The following is a 14,102-nucleotide window of genomic DNA, read 5'->3' as shown; positions in this document are numbered from 1 at the left end:
TATAGAAGAACTGGTTGTAAAGGACAGCCTTTGTTTGACTGATCATGAATTAATCCAGTTTAAACTCCTGGATCCAGCCTTAGAGGTTTTTAAGGCCTGGCTTGACAAAGCCCTGGCTGGAATGATTTAATTGGGGCTGGTACTACTTTGAGCAGGGGGTTGGACTAGATGACCTCCTGAGGTCTCTTCCAACCCTAATCTTTTATGATTCTATGAAACTAAATGGAAGGAAAAACAAAAATAGAACTGCAACAAGGATCTTTAATTTCAAAAGAGCTAACTTTAATAAATTAAGGAAATCAGTTAGGGAAGTGGACTGGACTGAAGAACTCAAGAATTTGAATGTGGAGGAGGCTTGGAATTACTTTAAGTCAAAGCTGCAGAAGCTATCTGAAGCCTGCATCCCCAGAAAGGGGAAAAAAATTGTAGAGAAGGGTTGCAGACCAACTTGGATAAGCAAGCATCTCAAAGCAGAAAGCCTACAAGGAATGGAAGATGGGAGGGATTAGCAAAGAACCCTACCTCTTAGTGGTCAGAAAGTGATAAAGGGATAAAGTGAGAACTGCCAAAAGCCAAGCAGAGTTAGATCTTGCAAAAGGAATTAAAGCCAACATAAAAGGTTCTATAGCCATAAGAAGAAAACAGGAAAGAAGAAGTGGGACCACTAAGCACTGAAGATGGGGTGGAGATTAAAGGTTTTCTAGGCATGGCCCAACACCTAAACAAATACTTTGACTCAGTTTTTAATGAGGCTAATTAAGATCTAAGGGGTAGTGGCAGGAAGGCTAATGGCAATGAGGATATGGAGGTAGAAATTACCACATCCACAGTAGAAGTCAAACTCAAACAGCTTAATGGGACTAGATCGGGGGGCCTGGATGATCTCTAGCCAAGAATATTAAAGGAACTGGCACATGAAATTGCAAGACCAATAGCAAGGATTTTTAATTAATCTGAAAATTCGGAGGGGAGACTACAACAGGTCATACTGAAGGGTGAACTGTCAGGCTGGAGAGAGGTTACTAGTGGAGTTCCTCAGGGATCAGTCTTATTTAACATTTTTATTAGTGACCTGGTCACAAAAAGTGATAGTGTGCTAATAAAATTTGTAGATGACATAAATTTGAGAGGTATAGCCAATACAGAGGAAGACCAGAATATCATACAAGAAGATTTGGATGACCTTGTAAACTGGAGTAATAGAAATGGGATGAAATTTAATAGTGCAAAGTGCAAGGTCATGCATTTAGGGACTAACAAGAAGAATTTTTGCTCTAAGCTGGGGACTTATCAGTTGGAAGTGACAGACGAGGATAAAGACCTGAGTGTACTGGTTGATCACAGGATGACTGTGAGCTTTCAGTGTGATGCAGCCATGAAAAAAGCTAATGCAGTCTTAGGATGCATCATGTGAGGTATTTCCAGTAGAGACAAGAAAGTGTTAGTATCATTACACAAAGCCCTGGTGAGACCTCATCTGGATTACTGTGTGCAATCATGGTCTCCCAAATTGAAGAAAATATAAATTCAAACTGGAACAAGTGCAGAGAAGGGCTACTAGGATGAGCCAAGGAATGGAAAACCTACCTTAGGAGAGGAGGCTCAAAGAGCTTGGCTTGTTTAGCCTAACCAAAAGAAGGCTGAGGGGAGATATGGTTGCCCTTAATAAATTCATCAAAGGGATAAATATCAGGGAGGGATAGGAGTTATTAAAGCTAAGCACCAATGTGGACACAAGAACAAAGGGCTATAAACCTGCCATCAGCACATTTAGGCTTGAAATTAGATGAAGATTTCTAATCATCAGAAGAGTGAAGTTCTGGAACAGCATTCCAAAGAGAGCAGTGGGGGCAAAAAACCTAACAGGCTTCAAGACTGAGTTTGATAAGATTATGGAGGGATGGTATAATGGAGCTGCCTATTATAGCAGGTGGCCCATCAGCGACTGCCAGTAGCAAATATCTCCAACAGTTGGAGATGGGACACTAGATGGGGAGGGCTCTGATTTACTATAGAGAATTCTTTGCCATGTATCTGCCTGGTGGGCCCTGCCCACATGCTCAGGGTCTAACTCACAGGTACCAACTTTCATTTTACTGGGTGGGTGCTCCATCCCCCACCCTTCGTGCTGCCCCCACTCTTTTCCTTCCCCAAAGCCCCACCTGATTCTGCCTCTTGCTGCCCCTGCTCCGCCTCCTCCTCCCAGCACTTCCTGCCCACTGCTGAACAGCTAATTGGTTGAGGTCAGATTAGTTGAGGTCAGCTTGGCTGAGACCTTGGGGGGGTTGACTTCCTCTGCAGCATGGAGCACGGATCACTTACCATTTACACAAGTGTAAATGGTGAATTCTCTGTAACTTGAAGTCTTTAAAGTAACTCAGCTAGAGGTCAGGGGTTTATTTCAGGAATGGGTGAGGTTCCGTGGTCTGCAATGTGGAGGAGGTTAGACTAGATGATCACAATGTTTCCTTCTGCAAGTCTATGACTATGACTCAGTCCTGAGTTTTAACAAGGCTTTATTTCCCCTTAGAACAAATGAAGAGCAATACACATTTATAACAGGAATGCTACCTAGAGTGAGAGGTTTTTCAGTAGAGCTGGCAGAATAATTTAGTGTGATTATGTTTTATGATGAATTTAGTCCTTTTTCTTCTATTGGTAAATTGTTCATGAATGGTCTTTAATTCCAATACATTACTATTCACTATAATTGTCCAAAGAGTTTGTGCAGACAAACTTCAGCACTGTCTATTATTTTCTTTCAATATTCTGTTATTTGTCGTGTAAGATTGGTCACTTCAGACTCATTAAGTTATTTCTGCTCCCTGATTGGAGGACTGGAACTTTGTAAACAAGAAAGAAATGAATGGCTAGCAAATAACCAATAGTGAATAATTAGCCCTTTTGTTCTCATCCAGATATATGTGCTCATACAGGATGAACTGTACTCCATCTCCTTCTAAGGATTGAGGGATCAGCTCTCAGTGCTTTCGTGTCAGATATAGGAGGTATTCGCCTTTGTCATAAACAGATAGCTAAGGGTTAACGTCTCTTTCACCTGGAAAAAAGTAATCTGAAACACCTGACCAGAGGACCAATCAGGAAACCAGACTTTTTCAGGTCTGGGTGGAGGGAAGTTTGTGTCTGAGTCTTTGTCTTGAATCTGTCCCTCTCGGCTTTGGGAAGGATTTTTCTGTTTCCTGCTTTCTAATCTTCTGTTTCCAAGTTGTAAGTACAAATATAGTAAGGCAGTAAGGTTTCTATTGTTTTCTTTTGTATTTACCTGGGTATAGTTGCTGAAGTGCTTTAAATTGTATTCTTTTTGAATAAGGCTGTTTATTCATATTTCTTTTAAGCAAATGACCCTGTATTTGTCACCTTAATACAGAGAGACCATTTTTTATGTATTTTTCTTTCTTTTTACATAAAGCTTTCTTTTTAAGACCTGTTGAAGTTTTTTCTTTAGCGGGGAACTCCAGGGAATTGAGTCTGTGCTCACCAGGGAATTGGTGGGAGGAAGAAGTCAGGGGGAAATCTGTGTGTGTTAGATTTACTAGCCTGACTTTGCATTCCCTCTGGGTGAGGGGGGAAGAAAGATTAGCTCTCGGTACTTCTGTTTTCCAAGGCTGGAAACGGGGAGGGTGGAATCCCTCTGTTTAGATTCACGGAGCTTGCTTCTGTGTCTCTCTCCAGGAACACCTGGAGGGGGGAAGGGAAAAGGTTTATTTCCCTTTGTTGTGAAACTCAAGGGATTTGGGTCTTGGGGTCCCCAGGGAAGGTTTGGGGGGACCAGACTGCCCCAAAACACTCTAATTTTTTGGGTGGTGGCAGCTTTACCAGGTCCAAGCTGGTAACTAAGCTTGGAGGTTTTCATGCTAACCCCCATGTTTTGGATGCTAAGGTCCAAATCTGGGACTAGGTTATGATAGCCTTAAATCAAAAGGTTGACAGAATAAGAAACATCTTGAAACCTTCCTGCTGAATGAATCAATTTTGTTGTTCATGAAGCAATTTGCTTATTGTCTTAATTCATGTTCCTCATAAATAACCCACTGAAGGGACAAATCTGCATGTGATGACAGTAGATATTTTTTGGCAAGCACAAGCTGTCCAAGATTCTGAATATTAATGATGCTTTCATTCAACAGAGGGAGGGAGGGAGGGAGGGAGGAGGAGAGAATAATATTTCAATGCACTAACTCCAACTAGCCAAATGAAGGTTAACCAAATACCAAAAGCTCTTTGACACTGATTTTTAAAAATGGTAATAATAAAATGTGAGTGTGATGCATGGTAAGAAAGAGTTAAACATCCTGCAAAATAAATAACCCACAGAAGACATGTGGGGAAATAATATTTGAGTTTCTGTATATTTACATATGTATGAGTAGGGTGGACAATGTAATCAACAGTCCCTGTCTATGCTGTATTCTGATAATTCAGAGGTCAAAAGACCATCCTATCATATAAATGAATTTTAAACACGGGATATCTCATTATTCATCTCTCTTTGAAATGTACAGTGAATGGTGGAGGAACAAGCAAATGGCCTTATGTTAATTCGCATAGCTAACTGCTAGTGATGGAACTTCTTCAAAGTCATCCTAATTACCTTTTGCTCCCTGAGGAACTTCAACTTATATAAAAGATCCTTGGGTCCTGATTCTGTCATCTCAGATCTCTTTAAACTTCATCAGGGGAAGTTTGAGTCGCAAGACTGAGGTCCCAGTTAAGCTCGTGAGGCCTGAATATGGTATTTGGACATTGGACTATAAACCATGAACTATTTCTGAAAGAACTCTTTTCACCTATGAAGCTCACCATCTCTGCTATGAATCTGCACCTAAATGAATTGAACTCATGTCTGTGTGTATAATGATCTTTTAACCACACTCTCTGTCTTGTTTTTTAATAAATTTTAGTTTAGTTAATAAGAATTGGCTGTAGCGTGTATTTGGGTAAGATCTGAAACATTTGTTAATCTGGGAGGTAACGTGTCCGATCTTTGGGACTGATAAAACCTTTTCTCTTATATGATGAAATAAGATTTACAAAAATGTTCATCATATTTGAAGTGGGTACCTGGATGGAGGCCCGAGGCTGGATCACTTTAAGGGAACCGTGTTGTTTGGCTTCTGAGTAACCAGTAAGGTAATAAAGAAACTGGTTTATGCTATCTTGATGAATCTAAGTATTGGAATATCCACCAGCTTTTGGGAATTTGGTTGCCTCATTCTTTGCAGTTCACCCTAACTGAGTGACCACAGCTGGCCCCCACTAGGACAGTGCGGGATTCAGATTAACTTTCTTGGGTCAATATTTAGCATTGCTTCACTCTGAAGTAAGAATTGCAGGCATTTTGATAAAAGGTATGAAATACTGGCTATGGTAAGAAACCTTATATCCTCCACATAAGTGCTATATGGCAGAGTTCTCATCAGTGAGTCAAACAATATTCTTCCTTCAGCCACCTCAGAATTACTATTTCTCCAGCAGTGTAAGTAGAGCTGTATAAAAAACATTTACTTCAGTTACAGAACTAGGTCTTTTTACATTGCACCAATACTGTAGCTTTTGAATGTAAAGTGTATCAAATGAGACTTATAGGTGCTTAGGGGTGGGTGGACCAGAACAAAGGATTTCTGTAACCCATTTTATAGTGCTTAATATAATAGATTTACAAAAATATGCAAGCAACTTCTAAAAATCAAAATCTCAGCTCGCATTCTTCAGTTAACATCAAAATAAAATTGTGCCAGTGATCCAGGCAGAAAATGTTTCTTGCACTGAATGTAACCAGCTGTATCTACTGCTTTTCACAGATCACACATTTTCACATCTGAACTGTAGTGTTAGCCTGCAAATGATGCACATGGTAAGGAGTGGTATGGTAGAGAAGCCCTATGAGCTGATGTTATCCAGTCCATCCCCCCGTTCCTTACAATATATTTTCTAGTGTGTTGTCCAGTTTATTTTGAATTGTCACAGGCACTGAGTTTCAGCAACCTTCGAAATCTTATATATGATATATGTGAGGAGAGAAGCTGCATTTACAAATGACCATTCTATATTTCAGTTTACCCTTCTTCCAGTAGTTTGACAATTCTGTCTTTTAAATGTGACAACACACTCATCATCAGCCTTTCAACTCATGCATGTCCTTATTTGTATAATAAGGCTGCAGAAAGAAAATGCCTACACTACACAACTATTCATATTCTATATCTAAGCACTTATAATACCTCTACAACTCTAGAACTTTGCTTCCTGGAGGGATTCAATAGGTACATATTATTTTACAGCACCTCTCAGCACAGAGCACTTTATAAACTTATCACCAATGAAGCATATCTGTCTTTGGGGTGGAGAGTGGTAGCTAGTACACAGCAGAGGGTAGAGGAAGAAGAAAAAGAAATTTTAGCTAAGCACATTGCAGCAAAGGCTATTTAAAAAAGTGCAATAGGACCTAGGTCTCAGCTCATGCAGACTAGTTAGGCCCTTGGTTTTTAATTTCTCAGCTGAAACAGCCCACACAAACAAGTGTAAGTATATCTGCTTATCTAAAGGGCTGAGCTAGTTCTACCAAGATTCAAATCTGGGACCAGCAACTCCAGTCACTGCAAAACTGATATCAACTGCTAAGCCATTCCCTCCAGAAATAAGGTACCACCTGGGGTTTTTTCCTACGACAAGTAAGAAATAGTTGCCATTGCCAGGAAGTATTCTACAGAAAAAACTTAGACATTAAACACTATACCTGCAGTAAAACAGTCTTTGGCAAGCCGTGATACAGGCCTAAGGTTGCTAGGTGCCATTAAAAGTCTGGTCAGCAGAGAGGAATCCGCAGGCTGCTCCCACCCCAAGCACTGGCTCTGCAGCTCCCATTGGCTCGGAACCGCAGCCAATGGGAGCTGTGGGGCGATGCCTGAGGATGGGGCAGCACACAGAGCAATCTGGCTGTGCCTCTGTGTAGGAGCCAGTGGGGGGGACATGCCGCTGCTTCCAGGAGCTGCTTGAGGTAAGCATCGACCAGAGCCTGCACCCGTCATACCCTCCTACGCCCCAACCCCCTGCCCCAGCCTTGATCCCCCTCCCACCCTCTGAACCTCTCAGTCCCAGCCCAGAGTATCCTCCTGCACCCCAAACTCCTAATCCCCAGCCCCATTGTGGAGCCTGCACCCCCAGCTGGAGCCCTTATCCCCCCAACACCTCAACCTCCTGTCCCAGCCCGGTGGAAAAAAAAGTGAGTGACTGACTGTGGGGAGAGCAAGTGACGGGAGGTTGTGGAGTGAGCAGGGGAGGGATCTCAGAGATGGGTGGGGCAGGGCAGGGCTGTTTGGTTTTGTGTGAGTAGAAAGTTGCCAACCCTATACAGAATAGAGGCACTAAGGCATTTTGCTAAGTCAGAAACTTTTGGATCACTTCAGAAAAAAATCTGCTTAGTCATATTTCTCCCTTAAACAGTACAATTCACATCTTTCCTTTTTGATCACCATAATCAGAAAAAGGAAATGGAGAAACAAAGCACATTGCTTTGTTGTTGAACAACGGCCCAAGAAGCTTAAGCCAAAATTTTCAAACTCTGTTGATTAAACGGAGGCACCACAAACTGTATTTAAAGAACCTAAATAAATGTATGGTGCCTAACATGAGAGACTCAAGTTTGAAAATGTGAACCTTTTTTCTAACCAGTGAGCTTTCCTGTATATTTTCTAAATCTAAAGAGTCCACAGAATATAATTGGAACCTAACAACAAAGCACAGCAGTTTCTGTGCAGAACGACACATCATATTGTTAGGCCTTTTGGTGAGGATTAAGAGTTGTGTTGGCTTAGTATCTGATTTTTTTTTCTGTCAGGAGACTGTGTGCTGTCCTTGATTATTAATTATTAATGCACTAAGTGATTTAAGACAGATCCTAAACTGGTACAAATCAGCATTGTTCCATTGATTTTCTATCAGCTGGGACTCTAACCTACGGTCTCTGCCTTGAACAACTCACCATCAAGGAATAGGCAAAAAAAAAGACAAGTGATGCTAGATGGGGCAGGGGAGAGGTATTTGGTGAATAGGTGAAGGGTAACAAGCATGATGTGATTACATTGGTGCATGCTTCATGGAAGTTAGTTATTTTTTATTTATTCTGATACCGTAATTTGGATCTGAAGTGTCTAGGCCACTGCATGACTTGTTTTTTAAGGGAGTAGAAGAGAAACTTTGCTAGGGGGATGGATTCTGGACCTTTCCCAACTCTACCAACTATGATCCTAAAAATAATTCACAAAAATGTTTTTATTAGCCGTTTCTGCGGCTCTCTACAAGGCTTTGAAGAAATAGAATAAAAATGTGAGCGTCTGAGGTGTCTGTATTCCACTGTTTTCCTGAGTTCCAAAGATAAGTTCCAAGTTGCAACTTCTAAATCTGGCCACAACAGTGAAATCTCCCAGTTCTCCTCTATCTGAGAAAACAATCTCAAGTGGTCAATTACTGTATTCAAAATAGAGTTTGCCATGTAATTTGCTTCTTTTTTCAATTAAAAATCAAAGACATTTGTGCTCTGGCTTCTGTATGTCAAAGTGTTGCCAAAAAGCAATAAAAGGAAGACATTCATAGTCAAAAGTCCTTCGCTAAATAGGAAAAACAGGACAACTTCACAACACTTTATATCAGCACCACACGGTGCACAGATGACAAAGTATAAGGCTTGTTTACAGGCGGCACCCCAAATTGTTCCTCCAATCCAACCCTGAATGCACATGCAGCTGTGAAGTGTCTCCATTTCTCCTGCCTTACCTCAGGCTCACAGCTGATGCAGAGACTGTACTGCCCTTACCTGCCACACTCTCCCCAGTTTCCTGGGGGCTTTGCCTCTCTCCTGACCAAGTTTCTAATCGCACTTCCCCTCTCATACCTTTCAGGAGACTGTCCATTTACAATGTTAGCTGCTGGCACAAACTGCTACTCAGCATGCACTGAGGAAGCCTGCTCTGATACAAACTGTAGGCCAAGTAAATGCTTTAGAGGAGTTGCCAGCTACTCTCCCTGCTGCATGGCAGTAAAGTTAACCTCCCACTGAGGATTTGGCAGGTTCTGCTAACCTTGTTTATCCTTTGCCTCTCCCTTTGGGTGCTTCCCACTGCTCCTCCACTGCCCTCTTCCTCCTTAGGCCAAGCAGAAGGAGGGACAGCTATCTGGAGACTTGGGCATGTAAGTACAGCTGGAGTTGCTGGAATGGGGTTTACGTTAATGGAGGTTTTATTCTTGCCTTTACTAACTTTCTCTGTATGAACTTTTCATTTAAGACTTTATTCTAGCAGGGAAACAGTACTGATGCAACACCAAGTGAACACAGTGGCTCACATGGCTGCTGTACGCTTGTTCCTTAAGGGTATCTAGGCACCTAACGCTTATTGCAATTGACTGCCTAAATACTTCTGAGGAGCTGGGCCTTGCTGCCCTAGGTAATCACATGTGTACTGCCTGAAAGCTGGAGTCAGTCTAGAATAATACTTCAAGCATCTTAATAAATAATACATCTGTTCACACTTTTGTACAGTCAATGTTAACATTTTATTCATTCTGCCTGAAACTACCATGTTACAACTCCCTGTGCCTTGAATGAATTAAATTAATTCTACAGTGGACAATCTGGTTAAACTTCTCAGTTATTTGACCCGAGTAATCCAGTTGGATATACAGTATCTCAGCATAACCATCTGTTTCAACTCTTAATTAAACGCACTGGACTGCTTTTGGAGCTTGTTTTAATATAATCTGTCTTCTGTGGAAATAGTGAAGGCTGACAGTGAAGATTAGTTTTTCTTGTTAACTAAAATTAGATCTACTATTAAGGCCACAATCTGACAGTTTTAAGTCCCTGGTTTACACTTTTAAATGCCACATCAGCTATTATTTATTATGTGATAGTGTAGGCTCCAGTGAGAATCGGAACCTCTTCATATTGGGGACTATTCAAGCATTTACAATTCAAGACAGGAGGACTTGCAATCTAATGTGAAACAAAGTGCTACAAGGAAGCTAATACGGTCAACATGCTATCGTTTTGCATGCAACGTACTTTTCATATAGCCTCTGTCCTCTCATGAACACCTTCACCTCGTTATCCAGTGGCAAAGTTCCATCATCTTTCCTAAAGCGGTAGAAAAGTTTGACATCCTTGAATTCCTTATGCTCATCACAAACTGAAACATAAAATAAGTAACATCAGAAATGATCACGCTTATGTTAAAGACCTAACACAATCACAACAAGATACCAATCATCACTAGTGAACTCAAAAATAGAATAGGCATATACATAGCACAGTCCTGTCTCCTCCACCCCAAAATTGTTTATTGTACAAATATGTCCCCACACATAAAAGACTGTTATCTTCTGGAATCCAAACTTTTAGATAATTATCCGAACAGAATCTTTAATCTTTTGGAGCCTGCCAGCCATTCATTTCAATGGATGTTGCAATAGCAATGCATAGCAAAAGACACCTATCTGGCAAAAACATGTGATTTTGCACCCTCCGCAAGTTCGCAGATGATGCTAAGCTGCGGGAAGAGGTAGGGTTCAGAGTGACCTAGACAAATTAGAGGATTGGGCTAAAAGAAATCTGATGAGCTTCAACAAGGAAAAGTCCAGAGTCCTGCACTTAGGTCAGAAAAATCCCATGCACTGCTACAGGCTGGGGAGCAACTGGTTAAGCAGCAGTTCTTCAGAAAAGGACCTGGGAATTACAGTGGATGAAAAGCTGGATATGAGTCAGCAGTGTGCTCTCATTGCCAAGAAGGTTAACAGCATATTGGGCTGCATTAGTAGGAACATTGCCAGCAGATCAAGGAAAGTGATTATTCCCCTCTATTCGGCACTGGTGAGGCCACACCTGGAGTATTGCATCCAGTTTTGGGCCCCTCACTACAGAAAGGATGTGGACAAATAGGAGAGAATCCAGCAGAGGGCAACAAAAATGATCAGGGGCCTGGGGCTCATGACTTACGAGGAGAGGCTGAAGGAACTGGGCTTGTTTAGTCTGCAGAAGAGAAGAGTGAGGGGCAATTTGATAGCAGCCTTCAACTACCTGAAGTGGGGTTCCAAAGAAGATGGAGCTTGGCTGTTCTCAGTGGTGGCAGATGACAGAACATGGAGCAATGGTCTTAAGTTGCAGTGGGGGAGGTCGAGGTTGGATATTAGGAAACACTATTTCACTAGGAGGGTGGTGAAGCACTGGAATGGTTTAGCTAGAAAGGTGGTGGAATCTCCTCCTTAGAGGTTTTTAAGGCCCAACTTGACAAAGCCCTGGCTGGGACGATTTAGTTGGTGTTGGTCCTGCTTTGAGCAGGGGGTTGGACTAGATGACCTCCTGAGGTCTCTTCCAATCCTAATCTTCTATGATTAAATCAGGTGTTTCCTAAAAACCATGAATCAGTAATTTAAGGACTGGCTAACTATGACTGTCACTTACATTAATCCAGGGCTGGATCAAGCAAACCTGAGACTTGTTGCAAAGACACAGAATAAGGTCTAAGATTCACTGTATGACCTTCCTTCTCCACTTCTCAAATTGCTCTGCCATGCCAGCTGGGGAGTGGGAGAGGCAAAGGGGAATGTATTGCGAGCTAGAAAACGTTTTTAGGGAAACAGTTGATGAAAGTCTTGTTAAATCGGAGAGGGTGGACTGAAATGAGCTCCAACTAAGACAGAGGTAAAGTGGGGGACAGTCCAACCAAGCTGTTATCACCACAGAGCTTTCAGTCAGCATGCACAGACTCATCCTCCACCCCATATGGCACTAGTGCATGAGCATTAAACATTACATTACCGTTTTAACTTACTGCTGGTGGCATAAGAGGCCCCTATGGAACATGGATTACTAGGCTATCTGAACTTGTCCTACATTAGAGTATGCTTGAAACAGCTGCATTAACTTTGAAGTCACTGAATGAAAATCCTTGAAAATAGCAATTTTGCACTTAATTTTTTTAACATCTTTTTTTGTCAAGGGCTCCTCACTAGCTGGAAGGAGCAGGCTGGGATTATGTTCTGAGGTGGAAAACATTTTAAAGTTTTATTAAAGATTTAAACAAACTTTCAGATATATATATGCTCAATTAAATTAAGTTACTCTGACCTCCATGTAAACTATTCACTGACATTTCTTCAACAGAGGATAAAGCAATCGGCATTTGGAGCCCCTATAATTATTTTGTATCTGTTTTTTTAATTATCTACCTCAATTCTGAGGTTCCATAAAGACCCAGAATTTTAATTTCTGAATCAAGCAGAGGGTAGTAATGGCACACATTCCGTCTGCATACTTATCCCTTTAATTAAGGTATTGTTTATGTATTGCTGACAGTTGCAGCAGTGCTTGCGCACTTACAGATGTCTCTGGAGAAAGACAACATGTCAATTACAAAAGTTCCTCTATTCCCTGTTATAAAGAGATGGGAAAATTGCAATTTCATATGTTGACTTTTTAACTGGACAACACTGTGCACTGAAACAAAGGGCTTGATTCTCCACTGACTTTTACATTGTAGCCTACACAGGTGTAAAATGAGTATATAAATATTACTATTGTGATTTGATAGTGGTTTGTGTCCACATTTCACAAATAATGCATGTAACTTTCAATACAAACGAAGCTACAGGATCACCATGATACAGAACAAGAGAAAAGGTACAGAACAACTTCAGTTTATGAAGAAAGGATGTTGCATCTAGCATGTTTCACTGCAGTCACTTCATTTACTAAAGGAGAAATCCTCCCCTCCAGCAGCCCCACCTCCAGGTAGTTAGATGTTAGCATACAGAGGAGTTCTACAGACAACAGAATCCCTTCTGCTGCAGGAAAGTACAGGTGCAGCCGCTCTTTAGCCACTAAGGCAACAGCGTTGTCTGAAGCAACTGCATCCCCCTTTACAGAGGGAAATGAACAATGGACCTGAGTAGTCATGGCTTCACCCTTACATCTCTATTAGTCACCCCGTACACTGGCATGTATGGGAGTCCCCATGGAGCAGAGATATGCAAGGCATGGGGTATTAGGACCCCCTTTTCCATGGGAATTCCCGAACCCTGCCTCACCCACATAGAGCAGAATAATCAGAGGCCTTCTTCAACTGCAGAAACAGGGTCAGGAGTTACCCTTAATTGCATCACAGTTATCAAGAAAAAAATGAAAATAATTGGGGCTGCTGCTGTTTCACTCACCATGATGGATAATGCTGCGATCCAATAATTTCTGCACAAGTTTAATTGCTGTTTCTCTGTCTGAGGCCTCTTTGCGATCAATTAGCCAGTCAATCAATTCTTTGGCAACAAAACAGTTTGGATATGTCTTGAGATGATGCCTTCGATCTTTAATTACCTTTTCTTCATGCAGTCTGAGCCTGTGGGTCAAATCACATTATTAATAAGCTTTGAAGAGAATCAATATAACCAGAGGAGGAAAGGACTTCTTCATATGTAACATGCTAGAGTCTGACAGTCACACAATTCACATACACCCCAATAAATGTTATGCCTAATTATAAAAAGTTATAGTGGCAAGACTGCTGAAAGGCAGAGAATACAAACACAAATTGGCAACTGACTATTTTCATTTTAAGCTGGGCAAAGAAAGAAAGGCAGAAAAGAAACAATATCAAAGATAATTTTAAATCCAGCATATGGAGAATTTTCAGTTCTTGTGGAAAACAAACAAGAGGAGAAGCAGATGTAATTCTCAGTATAATCTGCTAAACACAAATGCATGCCCTAGTGCTTCAATAAAATTAAATGTTAACACTACAGCATAAACTGAGACTAATTCTTGCACATTAGCTTTAATATGCTTGAATTACTGTATTATTTTGGGAAAGCTCACTGCCAAAGATTCGTTAACCCCACTCGGTGGACTAGGCTGCAGTTTCTTTGTGGTGCCGTTCTTTTAACTTCCGCTGGTTATCGAACTATATTTTCTCGAAGCTACATACTAGGTTCAGGGCTTGCCATTTAGAAGTCAGCATCTAGACAGTTTCCACACAACACTGTCTGAGGCCTCGTCCAGACTAGGGGAGGAAAATCGATCTTAGATACGCAACTTCAGC

The 14,102-nt window shown here is 41.3% G+C and overlaps 1 protein-coding gene across 3 annotated transcripts in view; it reads right to left on the bottom strand.

Moving 5' to 3' along the window:
• Nucleotides 1-14,102, bottom strand: part of DEPTOR (DEP domain containing MTOR interacting protein) — a 110,610-nt gene that overhangs the window by 65,617 nt on the left and 30,891 nt on the right. For all 3 annotated transcript variants that reach the window (XM_030553753.1, XM_030553752.1, XM_030553754.1), the window contains exons 3-4: nt 13,225-13,403; nt 10,079-10,202 (exon numbers count right to left, since the gene is read on the bottom strand). In XM_030553753.1, the coding sequence (XP_030409613.1) occupies nt 10,079-10,202; nt 13,225-13,403 (303 nt within the window). The remainder of the gene's footprint in view (nt 1-10,078; nt 10,203-13,224; nt 13,404-14,102) is intronic.

The sequence above is a fragment of the Gopherus evgoodei genome, chromosome 2 (assembly GCF_007399415.2).
Source record: "Gopherus evgoodei ecotype Sinaloan lineage chromosome 2, rGopEvg1_v1.p, whole genome shotgun sequence".
Classification (NCBI taxonomy): Eukaryota; Metazoa; Chordata; order Testudines; family Testudinidae; genus Gopherus; species Gopherus evgoodei.
Note: the sequence above shows the minus strand (reverse complement) of the source record. Positions and strands in the feature narration are given on the sequence as shown.